The sequence below is a fragment of the Lucilia cuprina genome, chromosome 4 (genome assembly GCF_022045245.1).
Source record: "Lucilia cuprina isolate Lc7/37 chromosome 4, ASM2204524v1, whole genome shotgun sequence".
Taxonomy (NCBI): Eukaryota; Metazoa; Arthropoda; class Insecta; order Diptera; family Calliphoridae; genus Lucilia; species Lucilia cuprina.
The window spans coordinates 7252259-7275048 of NC_060952.1; the positions used below are offsets into that span (position 1 = coordinate 7252259).

At 31.4% G+C, this 22790-nt stretch overlaps 3 protein-coding genes across 3 annotated transcripts in view; 2 read left to right on the forward strand and 1 right to left on the reverse strand.

Annotated features, from left to right (window-relative positions):
- The window catches only part of LOC111675665 (lateral signaling target protein 2 homolog), a 14085-nt gene extending 1912 nt beyond the window's left edge, over positions 1-12173 (forward strand). The window contains exons 2-5 of the mRNA XM_023436464.2: positions 7709-7849; positions 7915-8655; positions 8721-10207; positions 10870-12173. Coding sequence (XP_023292232.1) covers positions 7709-7849; positions 7915-8655; positions 8721-10207; positions 10870-11968 — 3468 coding nt within the window. The 3' untranslated portion in view covers positions 11969-12173. The remainder of the gene's footprint in view (positions 1-7708; positions 7850-7914; positions 8656-8720; positions 10208-10869) is intronic.
- A 1454-nt stretch (positions 12174-13627) lies between these two features.
- Positions 13628-17832, forward strand: LOC111675682 (cilia- and flagella-associated protein 58-like). The gene is made up of 11 exons (XM_023436490.2): positions 13628-13870; positions 13930-14149; positions 14213-14339; positions 14406-14700; positions 14966-15294; positions 15354-15670; positions 15728-15906; positions 15968-16328; positions 16392-16674; positions 16976-17114; positions 17439-17832. The coding sequence occupies exons 1-11, from the start codon at positions 13694-13696 to the stop codon at positions 17748-17750; spliced, it is 2739 nt and encodes a 912-aa protein (XP_023292258.2). The 5' UTR covers positions 13628-13693; the 3' UTR covers positions 17751-17832.
- Positions 17765-21637, reverse strand: LOC111675681 (cilia- and flagella-associated protein 58). Its single transcript, XM_023436489.2, has 10 exons — positions 21239-21637; positions 20962-21181; positions 20424-20562; positions 20213-20366; positions 19790-20104; positions 19598-19731; positions 19220-19536; positions 18340-19162; positions 18136-18274; positions 17765-18081 (listed from the first exon to the last, which is right to left on the reverse strand). Exons 1-10 carry the CDS (start codon positions 21344-21346, stop codon positions 17809-17811), a joined length of 2622 nt encoding a protein of 873 aa, XP_023292257.2. The 5' UTR covers positions 21347-21637; the 3' UTR covers positions 17765-17808.
- Between the last annotated feature and the right edge of the window lie 1153 nt (positions 21638-22790).

Consider the following 22790-nt stretch of genomic DNA (forward strand, 5'->3'; position numbering starts at 1 on the left):
GTGTTTTGCAGTTTTGTGTATTATTTTTTTTACTTGAAAAAAGTAAATCATCATGTTTATTATACGACGTGTTTTATATTTTTCCATTATTACTCTTTATTAACATTTTCGTGATTTGTTCATTATATTTATTTTGTGTAGTTTTTTTTTGTTATTTTATTTTTGTTTTATGTCTTTGTTTGCACACAAATACTTTTACAGATATGTAGTATTTCATTTCTTATAAATATTTCCCGTTTTTTGTTAGTGATTTGTCAGGTTTGTTGTTGTTATATATTTTTTGAAGAAACGTCACAATGAACAACTCTCAACACAAATAGTAAAGAGAAACATATACAAACATTTCAAACAGGGATAATGAAAACATATTGTTACTTATGGCTTTATCAGCTGCTAATGCTTACTTTTTTATATAAAATTTACTTTTATTTTAATTGCGTATTGTATTTTTTGTCTTTGCTTTGTTTCTACTGCCTTCTTAACTTTAATTTGTTGTCTCTTTTTTTATTATGGTACGTTTAACAGTAAAAAGGGCAATTGCAAGTGTCAGTCACAATTTTCTTTATGTAAACGTACTCCTAACTTTAGTTGTATATGTGAAAATTTATTCAATTTGTTTTTATTTTTACTCTAATTTAAAATTCAATTTCCTTGTTTGTTGTTATTTCATAAACTTGGTTTTTGTTTTGTAAAAAATAATTTTAATTTAAAATTAAGCATGTAAATTGCATGTAAAAAAAAAATAAATAAAAACTATAGTCGATCTTGCCTGAGTATTCAGGTTAGTTATTAAGCCACCGAACTTGAAAAATCCATTCCCAGCAGTTGGACGGGACTGAACTGACCACTTAACCTACCACTTGTGGTGGCCCCTAGCCACCTGACTACCCAGGTGACCGACCATTTTAACATGGGCTTGTCCTACGAGGAAGTCAATCGTCACTCTACACCCTACAAAGAGACAGTAAAGAGACGATTGCCTCCGCTCTCGCTTACAAATAGAACACTAAAGTCTTCATTCTCGATTACAAAGAGTTTATTTGTGACGAACGAAGTCAATCGTCACTCTACACCCTACAAAGAGACAGTAAAGAGACGATTTCCTCCGCTCTCGCTTACAAATGGGACACTAAAGTGACGACTGTCTTCATTCTCGATTACAAAGAGTTTATTTGTGACGAACGATCAAAAAAATACGAATTGGAGTCAGCCAGGTGGTAAGATATTAATGGAACTAAAATTTAAAAATCTCAAGTGCCTCCCCTTTTAACACTATGGGGCAATAATGTGACGATTGACCCGAAAGATATAAATTTGAGTCATATTAGTAGAAAGTAATAAACATTTCTTCAAAAGATGGGTAAAATAACTACTTTCAGAAGTACAAAAAAAACTACTTTTAAGTGTATAATCCTTAGGTTATGAGGATAGTAAAGAGACGACTGTCTCCGATCCCGCTATCAAAGGGGACAATAAAGTGATTCTCGATTACAAAGGGTACATTCGTGACGAATGACTCAAAACATACGAATTACGATCATCCAGGTGGTTAACTATTAGTGGAAATTACTGTCTTTTTCGTATTCATTGACTCTTTGCCGGACTGCTGGGTTACTATAGTATTTTTTATTACTTTTTGACATACCGATATGAATTAGATAGCCAGTCAGTCCATGGAATTATCCATAGAGTAAAGTGTTCCAAAGTATAAACTAATTATAGGTATGTAAACTTTAAAAAAATTAGTTTATATTCTTACTAGCTCATAGACTAGACTACTAGAATGATAAAATTTATTAGTTTCACCCTTGAGTCAATTTTCGATGAATTAATTTTAAGAATAAAGAGTCTCAGAATGGCGTTCTGCATAAATTTTAGCTTACAAACATCACCCTAACTTTTCACCCCACTAAAAAAAAGCGTAGGGTATAAAAACCAAGAAATACTACGTCATTAGAATAATGTTCTGTCTATCTATCTTGACGTTTATTTATTTTTTGTTTCTTTAACATGTTTACACACTTTGATGATGGTATGTGAGACAATTTGTTAAAAAAAGTACCACTTCAAATGCAGTTCAATTTTTTTGTATTTGTTTGTATTTTCTATTTGATTTAATTCGCGTTGATAAAGACCTTAATTATAACCATGTGATTATTGAGAAAATTATACGTAGTTTATATACTTATATTATTTTATTAATCAGCTTTTAAATACTATAAAGGGTTTTGCAAACGAAGGGTAATAAACAAATTTATTTTTATGAATGTTAAACTGGAGGTTGGTCAGGCAAACTGTCAGTGTTAAGAGGGCTGCTTGATGATTCATATTTTTTGTTTTGTTTTTATATATACAAAATAATTTTCACTTTAATCTACATACTCTTTTTCTCTCAAACTAAACTTGCATGCCAAACGTTTCGTGGAATTGCCTGATTTGTGGGTTTTATTGTTATACTTTTGTGAGGGGGGGAGGTGTTGATTGTTTAGCTTATATTTGTTTTTGATATTTTACAAATTAAAAGTTGATTTAAGTTTTTGTTTAACAAAAAATACCCTTATCATATGTACGTAAATGATCTAATTATATATATTATTTAATTAATTTAGGTCGTGCATCTTAAAGCAAAATACGTGTTCAATTGTTTAACTATAATTTTAAAAGGCCAACACTAAAAGTACTTTTAAAAGATTACTTCTATCGTCTTTAGTTCTGTTAGATTTTGTTTATATCGTGGGACTATATTCAATAGTCCCTTTCTGTTCCCCCTTGGGGCATGTTACCTTGGTGAAGCTTCCACCTTGGTGTTATTGCAATCCCGGGAAATAAAGGGATGGGCAATACCTCTAGTCTGGCCGGGACTAAAAAAAATTGGTTACAGTCCTTGCATAGATTGAAGAGAGGTCAGACCAGAGCACCGCATAATCTGGTACTACGGGTGGTCAGTTGCCCGCAGGACTATGTCCTGGCTGGTCAGTTGGTTGAAGTTCTTTCGGGATCCACGTAGTGGCTGTGATTTAAACCCAAATTCACGAAAGAGTAAGCGGTTAAAGGACTGATGTAAGGTAAAGTCAATATATCGGGAAAAGTTCGGTGCTGTTGCCGAAACAACAGATACCCCACAGAGGAGTGACTGTGGGACTAAGCGTTGGAAATGAGTTGGTATTAATTGTATGTAGTACGTCAGTTGGTTGAGGCTGGCTGGTCAGTTGGTTGAGGTTCTTTCGGGATCCACGTAGTGGCTGTGGTTTAAACCCAAATTCACGGAAGAGTAAGCGGTTAAAAGACTGATGTAAGGTAAAGTCAATATTTCGGGATAAGTTCGGTGCTGTTGCCGAAACAACAGATACCCCACAGAGGAGTGATTGTGGGACTAATGTTCGTAATTTCAACAAACAGATATCTAAAGTGTAAAATAACTAGTAGATAACTTTACCAAAGGGGTAAGTTGACATGTATTTCAAATCAGTACCTATGGATTAAAATTACCAAATATTTTTACACCAAAGGTAACTATGCACTGATAGATACCTATTTGTTGAAATTACGGGCATAAGCGTTGGAAACGAGTTGGTATTCATTGTATGTGGTACGGAAAGAATGTGTGGTACGGCGAGTCTCACCCACCCGTCTACCTATTATAAATGTGTCGTATGTTTTCCTCTTATGAATGTGTCGGATAAATGAGATGTGCGCTGGGTTGTCTGATGATGGATGAAAGGTATCATATACAAATGATACCATTGAATTTTCCTTTTTTATCCAGATATGTTCAGAATTAAATCTATTCATATCAAAATTATCACAGTGTGTTTCTGTGAGTAAGAACAATGTCTTGGCTTATATCAAGGATTCGTACTTCGATCTACGAATTATAAAGCTCAAGTACTTGATCAAAATGCTTGTACATGGACCGGTATATCCATGTACAAAAATTGCAATCTGCGCGTAACGCTTCACGGCTAAGTTAATACTATTTAGGGCGAGTTTTTCTGATAAAGATAATCTTCATTCTTTGATTAAACCTGGTTTAATATATGTTTCTTGTTTTTCAGTTATCAGTAAAGTTACTTATTATCTTAGTTTAACTGAGTGTAATTGGCTAATTAAACTCAAGTTATAAATGAAAAACACAATTAACAAAAAAAATAATACAATGATTTCGGAAGAACAAAAACATAATATTTTAGGTAAATTGCAATTTTCTGATTTGTTTTGTTTCATTAATTATTGTTTTAAATGTTTAATATTTTTCCAAAATTTTCCATTTTACAAAAGTATTGTTTGCAAAAAACAGCTGTTCATTGTTTATGTTTTTGAGTGAAAACTTGGCAATACTAACAAAGTTAAGTGAGCTTAAACCTAAAACTGAAAAACACAATCATCGGTTAAAGTCCGCCTAAATTTGTTTCGAGTTTAATCTAACAGCAAGTTAAGCCTAATTTAACTGATGAGTAAGAAACTCGCCTTAAGTCGATGCAAAGTGAATATTCAATTGTGTTGAAGTTATATGGGATGACATTGCTATAGAAAATATTCATTTCAGTTCATATTTTTAGTGGAAATATCAATAGTTATTTTAATTCTGAAATAAATATAGAATAAAGCTATTAGTTTTAAAAACACTTTACAGCGAGCTTGTATATTTACTATACCCAGCAGTTCGACGGGACAGTCACGAACTGACCACTTAACCTACCACTTGTGTTGGCCCCTAGCCACCTGACTTCCCAGGTGACCGACCATTTTAACATGGGCTTGTCCTACGAGGAAGTCAATCATCACTCTACACTATACAAAAAGACAATAAACTGGCGATTGTCTCCGCTCTCGCTTACAAAGGGGACACTAAAGTGACGACTGTCTTTCGGAAGTACAAAAAAAAAAACAACAATTTTTAAGAGTATAATCTCTAGGTTACTTGAGGACAGTAAAAAGACGACTGTCTCCGCTCCCGCTTACAAAGAGGACACTAAAGTGACGACTGTCTTTATTCTCGATTACAAAGGGTACATTTGTGACAAATGACCCAAAACATACGAATTACGATCATTCAGGTGGTTAATTATTAGTGGAAATTACTGTCTTTTTCGTATGCATTGACTCTTTGTCGAACTGCTGGGTATACATACTTACTTACAAACATTGAACGATGACAACTAAGATAATTTAAAAATTACATACATATGTATGTATAAGTATTAATAATAAGTTAAAACGCTTTTAAGATTAATTTATAGTTGGAAACTATTGTGCCATTACTCATTTCAAATTTCCCTTTAAGTTAAATGAATTTTTGTAAAATTAGTTTATATAAATAATTTTATAATTATTTTGTTTATATTTTACAATATTACTCCTTTTTCATAAAAATTTTTAAATAAAATCAAAAAATTGCCATTATTTATATAATTTTATCTTTTCAAACCCCGATCACTTAAGTTTACTTTCTCTATTCCATATTGCCTTAATATTTCACAAATACTTTTTTTATTTGTTTAAATTTTGCTCCAACGACATTAGTTTGCCCCCCATTAAAATTTTCTGATAACCTTAATGTTTGTCAAATGTTTAAATTTAACCAAATTTAATATCAATTGGCAAAAATATGTTCAATCAATGATAATTAAAGAATCATTTAAACATGTGTTTGTTTTATTTTATTCTTTTACTGATACAATGAATGTTGTATGTACACTTGTATTATGGAAAAGCCAATGTCATTGTAAAGAGGAAAAAGAAAGAAAGATGTCAAGGTGATTAAAAATAAAGGAAAACCCCACAAACAATTTCAATGTTTTTTTTTTTTTTTTTTTAATGTGCAAATGTTGTACAAATGGTTATTTGTATATACAGGATATTATCTATGACGCAAATTACTAGATTTTGAAATTATTATTATTATTAATAGTAGTAATAACATGAAAACTCTATGAAAATTATTAAAATAGATAACTATAATTGTAAACAATAGAATTTGCATGAAGTTTGAATAGTAATTTGCTAAAAACAATAAACGTCATAACGTAAAAATTACGTTATATTTTGAAAAACAAAAAATCTATAGTATAATTTCAAATATATAAGGTAGACTATATGCTGATCTATAGTCTTGACTATAAATTGATCTATATTCATGACTATAGAACGATCAGTTGTCTGGACTGGTTTGTTCTCTTGACTATAGATTCATTCATAGTCTCGACCATTACCTCATCTATATTCTTGATTATAGATCTATATATGTTTGATCTATAATATTATAAATTGATCTATATTCATGAATCATGACTATAGAACGATCAGTTGTCTTGACTGGTTTGTACTCTTGACTATAGATTCATTCATAGTCTTGACCATTACCTCAGCTATATTCATGATTATAGATCTATATATGATTGATCTATAATATTGGCTATAGGCTGATCTAGTATTGAATATAGACTGGCCTATAGTCTTACCTATAGGCTAATCTATAGTCATGAATATAGACAGATCTAAAGGCAACACTGATTTATTGTGTGATCTATAGTCTTGACTATAGGCTGATTATAGTATTGATAATAAACTGATCTATAGCCTAGACACAAGAATGATCTTATATCTTTATTACTGTAAATCATTTTGACTATATACTGCAGTCTTGATATCATAAATATAGACAGATAAAATGGCAACACTGATTTATAGTGTGATCTATAGTCTTGTCTATAGGCTGATTATAGTATTGATAATAAACTGATCTATAGCCTAGAATCAAAAATGATCTTATATCTTTATTACTGTAAATTCTTTTGACTATATACTGCAGTATTGATATCATGAATATAGACATATCTAAAGGCAACACTGATTTTTAGTGTGATCTATAGTCTTGACTATAGGCTGGTTATATTATTGATATTAAACTGATCTATAGCCTAGAATCGAGAATGATCTTATATCTTTATTACTGTAAATTATTTTGACTATATACTGCAGTATTGATATCATGAATATAGACATATCTAAAGGCAACACTGATTTATAGTGTGATCTATAGTCTTGACTATAGGCTGGTTATAGTATTGATAATAAACTGATCTATAGCCTAGAATCGAGAATGATCTTATATCTTTATTACTGTAAATCATTTTGACTATATACTGCAGTCTTGATAGCATGAATATAGACATATCAAAAGGTAACACTGATTTATAGTGTGATCTATAGTCTTGTCTATGGGCTGATTTTAGTATTGATAATAAACTGATCTATAGCCTAGAATTGAGAATGATCTTATATCTTTATTACTTGTCTTGATTAACGACTATGTAATCTATTGTTGTGACTGACGGCTGATCTATAGTCTTGATCTTGATTTAAAAAGCTATAAGTTCTTTAAAATACCGGGCATAAAGGTATCTACATATATTAATTATATATGCAACTCCTTTAACTTATATGTATTTTGAATATTTATTTTAAAAATTATAATCAAATTACAATGTAAATTTAAACATTTGTTTTTTTTTTTGGGAAAATACCGTTAAAAAGTTTTATTTAAGCAATTATAAAAATTGCTTAAATAACAACAATAACAAAACAATAAATTATTTTTTAATCTTATTTTTAAAAGCTTTAATTACCGCTAATTATAAACTGCAAGCAAATGTTAAATTTTGTTATTTAAATATAAATATGTAATCATCTTCATTTACTTTTTAAGGCTGACGATAAATCCCTATTGGCTCGGTTTTTTCATGCAGATCGTGCTCTAGCTGCGGTAGCTAGTGAATTAGATAGTTTCGATGGTAGAGCCGAGCCCGATAGATGTTCACGTTTGGTATCTAGATTAAGGCAGGGACAGGTAAGTATTTAAGTACAATAAATTATAAATATAATACTTTATTTACTATGTTCTTTAATTTCCAGGATAAAGTTTTAGCTATAACCAATTTAATTATCGAAGAATTATTGGGCGATGAACGTGATCAACGTGCATTTCGTGCCAAATTTCCCGAAGAAGTTTTGCAAGAAAATTTAGCCGGCCAATTGTGGTTTGGTGCTGAATGTCTTGCCGCTGGTTCATCCATTATGAATCGTGAGCAAGAGAGTAAAGAAATGCGTCCCTTAGCCGAAGCTGTAACACGTAGTCTAAATAATGTACGCTATTTGCTACGCGATCAGTGTTTACGTAATAATGTACCGAATAGCGAGCGTTTGAATTTGGATAAAAATGATGCTGCCACCGAGCAATTGTATGAGAGTTTAAAACGTTTCGATCGTTTATTTGCCGAATTCGAATGGCGTTATGTCAGCGCCATGGTTCAGGTGAAATCGAAAGAAGAATATGAAATGCAAGAAATGATATGTGTTCTCTGCTCGGAGACTTTACAAAGAGCTTTAAAGCTGGGTCTTTTAGAGCAGGATAAAGTTGATGCATTTGATCCGGCGTTAATGTTTTCCATACCCAGATTGGCCATAGTTTCGGGTCTAGTTATATATCCCAATGGTCCGCTTAACATGGATATGCCAGCCGAACAGTTGTCCGAAATGTTTCGGCCTTTTAGAGCTATCTTGCTAAAAGTTCGTGATTATTTGAGAAATCTCAATGAAACAGAATTGTATTATTTGGAACGTTTATTGTGTACAAATGAAGAAATAAGTTTAAAGGTAAGTTAGTCAACTAGTTAATCAATTAAAATGAAAAAATATATGTATTATATTATTCATTTTAGGACACTTTAAACTCAAAAGACACTGGCTCTGTATCTGCCGACAATAATAATACCAAAAGTAGCAAATATAGTGAAAATTCTCCCCAAGAAAATGTCGAGAATGCAGGTTCACTCAAAACCAACACTACTACCTCTAAATTGCAACACAAGTCATCGTCTACATCGATGTCGTCAACATCGTGCAAAACATTTAAGACAAAACCCACGAGAAGAGCTGACAGCCCTTCGCCAGCACCGTCCACAACTAGTAGTTCATCGTCAGATGAATGTTCCACCTATAATACACCAGTGTCATCAACACCCTCTTCGCCTAGATCTTCACATTCATTGGTTTCAACAACATCTGCGGGTAATGAAAGTAATGGCACCACCTCTCCCGACAGCTGGATCGATGATGATGAAGATGATGATGAGGATGGGGAAAGAGACAAAGATAATTTTTTGTCAGCTCATCATGATGACGATGATCATTATGCCGATGATGATGATTCTGATATTAACGGTGACGATGAGAGCCATGATAAAAGTGAAAACGATTCCAATGTTGAGGACGATGATGAAGAAGAAACAAATCATTTTAATTTGGATAACGTGGTAGAAGGTATTATGAATCTTGAAAGTATGGTAGATCAGATTATTAATCTGGAAATGGCTTCGGCTGATTGTGCCACGGGTTATTTAATTTCCAATACTACATTGGGTAATTTATTACAACCGCAGGAAGTGCCTTTAACCGATAATTTTATAGTCAGTGATTCCGATTTGCCTACAAATGAGGATTGTAATGATAATATGGATGTGGAACTGCCCAGCACTAGCGCTAAGGCCTTAAACACCACCAGCCGACAGGAGCAACAAAAGATAGAAAAAGAAAATCACGTTAATAATAATTCTGCCACGTCTAACACCACTTCTAGTTTACGCCTACAAGACTCTGAAGAAATTTCTATATCTCAGCAAAGTTCCATTAATAATCCTTCCTCTACTGCAACAACAACATCGTCTTCTTGTACTCGAAGAAGACGTTACAGCATCGATCCGCAACAACAACAGACCGTTAGTCAAAATCAGACTCAACAAGTCTGTACAAAAGATCATACACGATCTCATCGTCATCATCATAGACATCATCATCACCATCATCATCACAATCATCATATACATTCAACAAATAATCGGAGCAGTTCAAGCCAGCAGCACAACCAAAGTCATCATAGACATCGTGTTCATCATGTCCACGCTCATGGCCACGGTCATCATCATCGTCGTCCTCATCGTCATGGTGGCGATAAGCAATATACAAACGGTTGCGACGAATGTGTTGGTAATGCCGGTGGCAATAGTGCAACAAAAGAAGATTCTACTATGGAAAATAGTAAAGCAACGTCTTCAATTGGTGTTTTGGACATAGAAACTCCCTCTTCGTCGTCATCACTGTTAGAAGACAATAAATCGACGGTTAGAGCATCCGGGAGAACGAAATTTAAGTGAGTATTTCAAATTGAACTAGAACTGTTCTAGAACTGAACTAGAACTGAACTAGAACTGAACTAGAACTGAACTAGAACTGAACTAGAACTGAACTAGAACTGAACTAGAACTGAACTAGAACTGAACTAGAACTGAACTAGAACTGAACTAGAACTGAACTAGAACTGAACTAGAACTGAACTAGAACTGAACTAGAACTGAACTAGAACTGAACTAGAACTGAACTAGGACTGAACTAGAACTGAACTAGAACTGAACTAGATCATAAATTTATTTTTTTAAATTAAAAGAAACAAAAAATATTTAAATAATTTGTATCTAATTTGATGATTGATGAGTTCTTAACTTTAAAATTGTTATAAAACACAATATAACAAATTAATCAATTGTTATTTTCATAGAATAAAAATAGAAATTTGTAAATAAATTGATTAAACACTATACTAGTTGAAAGACCCAATTTTGTATACATAATTATAAAAATATCTTTATCAGTTAAATAAAAACAAATATTTATATCTATACAAACAATCTCTAGTAATGAAATGATTCACATTAGAACAAAGTAAATTAAAATAAAACCTTATATTTATTCATTATTTGCTTTTTATCTAATATTCTACTTATCGCTTTGTTTTCTTTTCTTTCTCTCTTTTAGAAATAAGGAAAATTTACTTCATCGTTTGTTTGTATGTATTGCTGGCGTTGCGGATCAATTGCAAACAAACTTTGCTTTTGACTTAAGGCAAATACTGCGTAGTGTTTTCCTTATGAATATGTCACCGGCTCAAGAAGAGTTAGACATACCGGAAAAGCCCAAAGATAATGAATTATTTGAATTTAGGGCTTCCGAAAATGATGTGATACAAGAAAGTGCGGGGTCAAGTCAAAGTATTTATTCAGCCGAAGAGGTTAATCCCGAGGGTGACAATCAATCGAACAGTAGTAATAGCAGCAATGGCAGCAGCAACAGTAACACCAGTAGTAGTAGCAATGAAGGCAATAGAGCCTATCGTCATTCAACGGGTACAGCGATAACTAGTAATACTATAACGAACGAAGAAACGGCTGCAGCAGTAGCTAATCAACGACAACAAATCGAACGTAGTCGTAGTTTAGATAATCAAGCTTGTCCCACAACGATTAATAGTCAACAAAGACAGCAGCAACTACGTCAACAGCAACATAATCATATATTTCGTAACCGTTATAATTCAACAGGCAGTAATTCGCCCTCAATATCATCTTCGGAAAATAGTTCACCCGTTTGTGAACGTTCAACAAATACAACGAATCGTAGAGTATCGGAATCGAATGCTAATATGACTCAGCAGCAACAACAACAACAGCAACAATTAAATTCTCCTTCTCCGGTACATTTGTCACCACCTGCCTGGATACCCGATCAAAAGGCACCACGTTGTATGTCTTGTAACACTCCATTCACTGCATTTAGACGTCGTCATCACTGCCGTAATTGTGGTGGTGTATTTTGTGGTGTTTGCTCTAACAACTCCACACCTTTACCGAAATATGGTCTCACTAAAGCGGTACGTGTCTGTCGTTCCTGTTATGTCCATGAACTTAGTTCGAATGCCATAACTACGACGACTACATCTGCTCTTAATCATCAACAAAACCACCACCACCACAACAATCACCATTCTCAGTTAGTTAGTCAAACAACAACAACAAACAACACCAACAACGAACCTCGTTTACGTCGTCCTGTTACCACTACTAGAGCTATTGATTAGTAGAGAAATTTTATACAAAAACAAACAACATTTTATGTGTGTGTGTATTTTTTTTATATATATAAATATGATAAATTTAAATTCTAATTAATATTTGATAATATTATTCCTTTCACTTCACTTTTCATTTGCGTTATTGCACTAAAGTTTTACGTGTTTTAAGTTTGTCGGCAATAAAATTTTATTAACTTTTTTTAAGTATAAATTATTTTAGAAAATTTCTAAAAAAAATTCTTTTATAAAAAAGTATAAATCTGAAAAGTAGCTTGTTTTTATTGGATTGAATTAAAAGTTTTGGATTTAAAAGGTTTTTTTAATATCAAAAAGTTATTAAGCAATTTCATTAAATTGAATATTTTTTTAGAAATATATTTGAAATCTAAAAGTTTTCTCTTTAAAACCTGCTGATTTAAAATTCAAAATTTTTTGTCATACAAGTCTAGCAAAGTGAAATAACTATGTTTAAATAAATTTCAGGAAATTTTCATAAATATTTCTACATTTTTCCAAATATAAATTGTTTTAAAAACATATTCTCTAATTAATTTTTAAACATAAAGTCTACATGATTTTTATTTTAATACAAAAACATACAACAGTCATTTGTCGTTCATTCATTAATTATAACATTTCTCAAATATTATTTAGGGTTCTGGGTCTAAAACTATAGTTTCTATCTTTTACTCTCCTCTAGCTTTGTCAATGTGTTATTTTTTTCTATTAGTAATTTTCTAATAATATTTTATTAAATTATTAAAACAAAAAAAAAAAAAACTTGTATACTAATTTTTATTATTAGCTTAAATACAATTTACCATTGTTTCGTTTTCGTTTATTGTTTTCTCTTTTTTATTATTATAATTATTATTTTATTATTTTATTTAATAGGACTTTACACAATATTTAAAATTGTGTAGTAAAATGTTTAGTGTATTTTAGTAAAAAAAAACAAACAAACAAACAAAACCAACAAAAAACTGCAAAATGTATAACTCTTAAATCAATGTGTATATTTACTTTTTTTACATAAGACAATTAGACAATAACAAATTTAAATTTGTTGTAAAACTTATTAAAAAAATTTAATTAAAAAAATAAAACTTCTTTTTTATTAATTTCTAAAGTTTAGGGTTTGTTAACATTATCAACGTAAGTTGGAAATAATTTAAGGGTAAGTTACAATTAGAGAAACTGAATTTAATTTGTATAAAACAATGTCTAGATCTGTTGGCAATCGCCTAAATAATTTCAATACAACGAAACATATCGGAATCGAATGTTCATTAGTTAAATTGCAACATATTTTGATAATTAATGTAACACATTTTTGTTCTATTGTATTATAATGAACTAGAACTGAACTAGAACTGAAGTAGAACTGAACTAGAACTGAAGTAGAACTGAACTAGAACTGAACTAGAACTGAACTAGAACTGAACTAGAACTGAACTAGAACTGAACTAGAACTGAACTAGAACTGAACTAGAACTGAACTAGAACTGAACTAAAACTGAACTAGAACTGAACTAGAACTGAACTAGAACTGAACTAGAACTGAACTAGAACTGTACTAGAACTGAACTAGAACATATATATGTATGTACTGTACATATTTTGAGGAACCCTATTTTTTGTAGATCTGTTGACAAAATGGAGTTTAACAAAATAAAATTTCAAATAAACATACATATTTTATAAAACGATTAATAAAACAAAACCAACAAAATGCCACCAAAAAAAACTGCTTCTGAAAATGGAAAAAAGGATAAAAAAGATAAAAAGAAAAAAGAACCAGAGCCCGAACCCGAGCCACCATTACAAGATTCTTTAATGTCCGTAGTTGAAAAAGATTTAGACTTAATAAAAGATCTAAATGAGGATTTTTTTGCCAGAGCTAATAAGGTAATATAATAATGAAATCTTATAGCAATCTCGACTTGGTTATAGCAAATAATATTAAGATCATACAAATGTTAATGGAAAGAGGACGTACTTTCGAGGCTTCTAAAATAAAACAATATACTGACATAATATTCAAATTGCATCGCAAATATGTGGAAGAAGTTAAGGAAAATGAAGAGCTTAAGCCGCAAGTGGCACAAGCGGATGCAAAATTAAGAATAGCCTTGGAATTAACCGCTAATTCCGAAGAAGCCATGCAACACTTAAAAAAGGCTTTAAGTATATACGATAAATAGATTATATAAAATAAAAAGTTTATACATGTATATTATGAGTATTTAGGTGATGCCTGGCATGAGTCCGATGCTGCTTTAACACGCGAACAGGAAATACAAGAAAAATTCCAAGAAGTTCTGGTGAAATGTGAAAATTTCGAAAACAAAGAAACTAAACAAGATGAAAATGCCGAGTAATTATGTTTTAAATTTAATTTTAAATTTATTGGTAAATTATTACACATTTGCCCAATTTTAAGATTTGGCCATTTATCGAAATATAAAAATATTATATTACGCGAGCGTGATCGCATTAATGGCGAAGTAATCGATTTGGAGAAGCGTTTACAATTGCAACGTTATTATTCCGAGAGTTTAGAATATATTATACACAATCATGTGGATAGTATTAATAAAATGGGTACTCGCGTTAGAGTCATGGATGCTGAAAAACAAAGTTTGGATACGAAAGTACGAACATTGATTAATAATTTGGAAGATCAAAAGGATATAAATAATAAGACTTTAATTAAATTGGATTCAACTTTAAGAGAGGTTAGTGGGATTGATTTGAATAGAGGGATTTTTGACAGGTAGATTAAAGATCGTTCAGCGATCTACTAATGCAAAGAGAGATCGCTAAACGTATGATTAATATTGTAATGTTGTTCTTAAATATCGATACGTAGTGATGTTCTGGAAATATGGGATTCTAATGATACGAGTTTTCGCATGAGATTTCCTATTTTACACTAATATCAATCTTAGGATAATCGTAGTAAGATCACAACTATGACAAAATTTCTGTTTTTTTCTTTAGCTTAATGAAACCCACTCCAAATTAGCCAAGAAAACAGCCGAGTATGATCGTTTAAAATTAGTGGCCGAAAAGCTAAAAAACGACAATTCTTTACATCTCAAACAGCTGGCAAAATACGAAGATGATATAGTCGTGTTACACAAAGAACAAAAAGAAACTGAGGAACTTATTAGAAGTTTACGTTTAGAGGATAAAGTCAAATGTAACACGATCACTCAGCTCAATAATAAATATAAAAAATCGGTACAAGATCATAGTGCAGTTTCTTCGAAACTCTACAAAATTAATCGTATAAATAATGGTTTAAATGAGGATATCGTACGATATAAGTGAGATTTAAATTGTATAAAACTAATCGAAAAAATATTAAATTATAATTCTGTTTTAGAAATCAGACTAATTCATTGGAAAAGGATCTTTTAAATTCTGCTCAAAAATTTGATGAACTTCGTCGTTTAAAGGATAATATACAAAGAGAGCGTGATAACTTGCGCAGTGATATTGTCAAATTGAATAATCAAATTGCCGATCTACGTCATAGCATTATGATGCAGAGCAATACTATAGATAGTTTACATTTGGATATTAATAAATTAAATGTCAAATTGGATGAGGCAAAGATAAATATTGCTAAAGCTGAAAAGGAAAGAGATGAAATGGCTCAGGAAGTAGAGACTTTGCATGAGAAGATAGAGTACTATCAGGGTAAGTGCAAACATAACTGGATTTGAGTTATTTTTAATGTGTTTTTATTTATTACAGATCAAATCCAATTAAAAACCGATCAAGTCACTGATTTAAGTGAAAAACTACAACAAAAGCAATTTCAATTAATAAACATGAAAAAACAACTGGAGACGGTACATTCGGAAAAAATGATTCTTCAAAGATCTCTAGAAACCTGTACGCAAGAAAGAGATAATTTCCGTTTACTGCAAACTGTAAGATAAATTTAAATCTTTAATATTCTACATATTCTAAAAAGTGTTTTCCTCCCAACAGAAAACCACCCATCAAATCACCCAGTTAACTAATGAAATCTCAGCAAATCAAAATAAAATCAATTCGTTAAATCTGCGCATAGAACGCTTGAATAATGACAAAAAAGAACTACAATCCGAATTGAAAAATACCGAAAACGTTTTGGCGAGTGTGCGTAAGGATTTGAAAGAAATGAAATCGAAAAATGAAAATCTTCTAAAAACCATATCGGATGATGAATTGAAATTTATGAAAATATCACAAGATTTAGATGAAACTAGAAAGGAAAAGAATTTAATAGGACTACAAATGGTGCGAAGAAATGATGAGATTGTTCTGCTCAAAGAGAAACTAAGTATAACACAAACGGCTTTGGATCAAGGTAGGAAAATATATATGGAAACTGTAGGGACTACTACTAACGAACGTTTATGTTTATGTTCAGGACAAACCCAATATAACCAAAGAATTGAAGATATACGTCTACTTAAACTGGAGATCACCAATTTACAAACTGAACGTGAGTGTTTGTCACGGGCTTTGAAAAGTACGGCTAATATGCGTGAGGAAATCATACGTTTGCAAAGATCTCTTAATCAAGAACGTGTTAGAGTGCGATCTTTAACTGAAGACGCTAAAACTCCTACGGGTGTTCATCGTTGGCGTATTTTGAAAGGTCAAGATCCTAATAAATTTGAATTGTTGGCTAAAGTACAAATGTTGCAAAGGTGAGAAAGGTTTTAAAATAGATATATAAATTATAATTATTTCGCGATCCTTTGCAAATAAATATTTCTTTATCTTACAAAAATCCACTTTTTTTTAAACGAAAGTTATCACCTCTTTTATAAAGATTTTGAGACTTCTCCGCCAATATTAATGTTGTTCTGTTTGCTTAAGTGTCTGTAGTAGATCTTTTCTCTCTTTTAAGTTCTGAACTATTCGAAAAATTTGTTCGCGATAAAATTCCTAAAATTAACTAAAATTAAAGGAATTTTATAATCTTTATTTATTTTTCCAATTTCTTAGGCGCACTTTAAAACAAGAAATTGAAAAAACCAATCTGCAACGACAATTGGAGGAATCGCATAAAGTTTCGGAAACTTTAAAGAGAATCGTCGAAAACATGCCGACTACAAAGGTTAAACAGAAATTAGTGGAAACACAAGTAAGTGGATTTTGAATAAATTTATAAAGCAGACAACAATGACGTACGTATCAGAAATCGTATTGTTGAGTATCGGAATGTCAAAAATAACGGGAACAAATATCTAGACGTTTAGTCCGATTATAATTCAAAAAATCGCATTAAAATGTGAAGATATTTGGGTCCAGGGGTTTGCTAAAAGATATTAATCCGAAAATTTTTACCAGGTGTTGGATAGTACCGATATGATATGAGCACAATGCGCGGTGAAATACTTAAATCCAGTTCCATAACTAACTTTTTCGTTTTCTTCTTTTGTTTTCTCCTATCAACTTTTTTCTGCAGCGCATTAATAAACGACAACTCAAAAAACTTAAAGCTCTTAATGCTGAATTGGCCATAGATGAAATTGAGCTCAAGGCCCGAGAATGTATAATAGAAGAATTTAAGGCTACACTGAAATTAACTAAAGAACAATTGTGTGGTGCTGGTGATGTGAGCACAGTTAATACCAGCAGACCGGAAATTAACGATTATACAAGTCAAGAAAATTATATAGATTGTGTATTTAGCGCTTCAGGAGATTCGCAAAAAAGTGAAGCCAACCAAAAGGATCTAAAAGATAATGAAACTAATAAAAAGCCCATCGATAAATAAATAGAAAATTTGGAGATATTTTTAAGGTTTTTTTTTAATAAAAAAATATTTGTTTTCATTAAATTCCATTTGAAGTTTTTATGGTATTATTAAAAGTGACCTGAAGCTGAGGTGGTGCCGACAGACATTGAACCTGCATTTGCATGATGGCTTGTCTCTCCTCTAGAAGTCTTTGTTTAGTTTTACGCTCTTGCAGCAATTGATTCTTGACTTTGCAAAGATTTGTTTTCAAATCTTCAACTTCAACGGCATTCGATTTTTCCTCAATGGATTTGGTGACAATTTCGGCTTTGAGAGCTTTAAGTTTGCGATTTTTGCGTGTTAGAGTGGCCTAGAAAAGACAATTGCAATGTAATATTTTATAAATAAGTATTCGATGAATTACCTTAACTTCATTTAATTCAGCCTTGATTTTAATACTGGGCAGTTTAACAATAAACTCCTTTAAGGTATTATATAGTCTTTGGGATTCTTTTAAAGCTCTTTCCTGCTCCAAACTGGCCACATTGTAATTTAATAGTTGTCTGAAAAAAAGTTTAAAATTTTCCATTAATTCCCTTTAAAAAATAATATTTTTCTTTATACTCACTTTCTTAACATTTGTATTCTATTTATAAGATCACTTTTCTCTGGATCCTTTCCTCTTAAGTTACGCCAACGGTGTATATTCATGGGCGTCATCATTTCCTCCTGCAAAGCTCTTGCCTTAATTCTTTCTTGATTTAACATTCTATGCATTTGTAGCATTTCATGCCTTAAATCCGCTGCATTTTCACGATCCTTACGCAAAACATTTCTTTCTGTTACTAGATTTTTTATTTCAGTTCTCATTAGTTTCATATCCTCCCGATTTTGAGAGAATTCAGCTTGCAGCAAATCATGGGATCTTTGTAAATTTTCCATTTCTACCTTGAGCTGATAATATTGTTCTTCCTTTTTGGTGAGCGCTGAACACACGGAGTTTTTCTCATTGATCATGTTGTCTAGCTCTCTCTTAAGACGCTGCAGTTTTTTCTCTTCATCCTGCTGTGCCTTGCAAAAGGTGTCATTCTCTTTACGTTTCTCATACAATTCAGCTTTTGTTTGCTGTTGGCTGAGTTGGGCATTACGTAGATCATTTTTAAGTAATCGGCGCTCTTTTTCCATTTTATCGATTTGCAGTTGCAATTTACCAATTTCACCATCTCTATAGCTAACTTTGCCTTTGAGAGTTTCAATGGCATTTTGTAGATTTTCAATGGAAAATTTCAATTTGGTTTTATCCTCATTTAAAGTTTGTATAGCACGTAAATGTGCATTGCTCTCATTAATGATGACATCATGTTGTGTCTTTAATTTGGCATATTGGGATTCTAGATCACTAATAGTACGTTTTAGTTCCAATTCATAAGATTCCTTTAAATGGATTTTATCTGTGAATGAAATTTAATTTAATTACAGTTCAAATAAAATTAGTTCCTGCTACTTACTCTGCAATGCATCCATTTTGTCTAACAATGTTTGTATATCATCTTGTTTTTTGTTTTTCTCCATATTAATTTGCGTTATTTCCTCTTTTAGTTTTTTATATTTTCTCTCTTCTATGAGTAGTGAGTCTCTAAGAGAACGTATTTCATGTTGTGTTTCTTGTATCACTTGTCTTAGCTCTTCTGTTTGTTTTTGCTCTTGCAAAAGGTCACTTTTTAAGGCATCTCTTTCCTTGATAAGATTATTATTGTTTCTCTCAAATTGTTGCACTACCCGACGCATGGCTTCAAATTCTTTATCCTGGGTATTAAGCTGGGTCCTTCAGAATTACAAGAGTTAGAAATTTCTGTTATAGAAAAAAAACATTATACTTAACTCACTTAAGTCTTAAATTCTCTTGTTCAAATTCTTTGCGGGTTTCCTCCAATGTACAGTACTTCCTGGAGGCATTATCTTGCAGTTTGGCCAATTTGGCATTCTCCTGTTTCCATTTTATAATTTCATCTTCTCTTACCTTTTAATGACAATTTTATCAAATTATTTTTCACATTTTATACTTCTTATTCTTATACCTTTAATATATTTAATTTTTGCGTTAGGTCTCTTTTATTTTTATCTCTCTCTTGTGCGGCATATTCCAGATCCACTGTTACTTTGGCCAATTTATTGCAGGTGGCATTGTGTTGGGTATTTAAATGTTCCATATTGGTTTTTAAAGATAAAATCTGTAGATTTTGTCTTACTTTCATTTTGGTTAATTTTTCGTATTGCTGCTTTAAGAGAGAAATCTGTTCGGTATATTTCAATTCATCACATTTCAATTGATTTAAATCTTTCGTTAGGGTATCGATGCGTTTTTTACTATTGAAAGCCTCGGTGGAAGTTTCCTGTATTCAAGAGAATATAATCAAATCATTTCGCTATAATTTCTTTTTGTTTGGGAATCAAGAGAGGTCTTTGCCCTTAGCAGTTTTTTACTCCATACTTTTACTTACGTCTAAAACTTTAATTAAGTTTTTATTTTTCTCCTCTAGAGTTTGATTCATGGTCTCTAATTCGGTGGTATAATTTCGTTGCATTTGCAGACGTTTATTAAGATCCCGTATTTCGGCTTTAAGATTCTCTTTCTCTTTATTTTCATCTCGTCGGCTGTTAAAATGATTATTGATCATTTTGCTAATTGTTAAAGTAATTTTTTTTACTCACTGTTTTAAACTGGCTCGGGTATCACTTAACGATTTAATCGTATGCAGCTGCTCTTCCACCGTTTCCTTAAGTTTAACCAATTCGTCTTGGGCCGTTTGCTCTCGTATGTGAGCAGCGTCTTTTTGACGCCAAGCACTCTCTGGGAATAAGTGAATATGTTTTTAAAAGAATCAGTGCTTATTAATCTAAATTTATTGAAACTAACTAACTAACTAACTAACTAACTAATTAACTAATTAACTAACTAACAAACTAACTAACTAACTAACTAACTAACTAACTAACTAACTAACTAACTAACTAACTAACTAACTAACTAACTAACTAACTAACTAACTAACTAACTAACTAACTAACTAACTAACTAACTAACTAACTAACAAACTAATTAACTAACTAACAAACTAACTAACTAACTAACTAACTAACTAACTAACTAACTAACTAACTAACTAACTAACTAACTAACTAACTAACTAACTAAAATTAAAATAATCCTTATTCAATTTTGAAAATTGTATGATGTAGTTGTACTCACCTATAACTTCTCTTAATTGAGCTATGGTATCCTGATCTAATTGGGTCATTTTATGAGCATCTGACAACTGACTCCTTAATTTATTCAGTTCCTGCTCTAAGTCCTCACATTTAGATTTTTCCAGTTTTAAATTGCATTTGAAACGATTACTGCAAATCACTAAACGTTGAACATTATCGGCATTATTTTGAGAATCCTTTTGACGCAGAACTTTGGTAATCTGGAAAAAAGATTTAATAGAATTACAAACAATATATTCATATATTTTAAATCCTACCTCTGGTATTTTATTTAATAAATCCTTATAAAATTGTTCATCAAAATCATCGGGAACTAAAGGTTCATCTTCAGATGCTGAACCCTTAGAATGAACACTTTCATCCATGTTTTCTTACTTTAATCTTAAATTGTTAATTAAATTTTCTATTATTTAACAATTATGACGTTAATTGTTTGTGTATTTCCTGATTTAATAAAAAAAATTATGTGTTTTATGGTTTTGCTACAAAATATTGACTTAATATTTATGCCACAAATTATCTAAGCAACGCGTTGCAATGTTTAACAAAGAGAGTTCATGTGTTTATAAACCAATGAGTGCAAAAAAAGAGAAGCAAGTTTGTTGCAAGTTTATAACAAAAATGTCTAAGTTATTATGCATTTAACAAATATGTGGTGTCTTTTGTGTGTTACTATTTGCTAACATAACATAGCTCCATAGTGTAGACCAGGTAATGGTCGAAATATCTTGTGAGTACGGGAAATTTCTATAGTAGAAGCAACTAGTGCATGAATAGCGTTACATTAAAGTCGTTGATGATTTTACAACATTATTACCATGGTTGTAAGGTGCATGCTTGAGTGATTTGTTGTTTAATAACTTAAATACTCTCACTGATAGTTGGAGTTGTTTATATGAAATTGGTTGATATTTGAAGGAATTTAAACTTTTTTAAAATACCTTTAGATTTTGGGTTTCATTGGAATATTTTTAGATTCTCTATTATTTTCATTTTGGAAAATTCATATTGCTGCTTTAGGAGTGAAATCAGTTTGGTACTTTTCAATTCATGGGAATTGAAATCCTCGGTGAAAGTTTTCTGTAATCAAGAGAAAGTATTCATTTTTTGATTACCAATTTTCGCATTTAAGAAGTTATTACTTTTGTTTCAAACGGGCCCGGGTATCACTTAAGGTTTCAATCAGGGATGGAAAAAGAGATTTTGTTTCAGTATCAAAAAATATTTCAGAGAGTACTTTTTTGGATCTCAAAGTACTTAGGTTAGGTTGATAGGAGAATGTGTACTACATCAAATTCGAAGAAATGCAATTAGGCCACAATCTTTATCATGAAAAAAAGGAACTGAATAAATTATTCCAATCAGTGTTAGTCAGGAATGTTATTTCCGGAATAACATCACTTCTAAGATACTTGGATCTAACTTCGACGAATGCCTGGCAGTGGCATTCGTCGTCCATGTCCTCTCCACATGCTATGTTTTTTTTTGCTAAAAGTTTGTAATTTCTGAAATATATTTATAAATTGGAATGGATGCTATATGTTGATGTGGTGTCCGTCCTTCAATGTTAACATCTTTGATATAATTTGATGAAGTTTTCCCAGGAAATGCTACGATACAAATATTACATCGAAATTGTACTTTGTAAAATGTTATATTTAAAACACTAATGGCGCTGATATAAATTCTCGAAAAGGGAACAAAATTGCGTTTTCTCAAAACTCAGGATATATTATTCCAGATTCCAGATGTGATGGAGAAAATATGAAATAATATTCGAACTCAGCGCTGATTAAACTTATAGAAGCG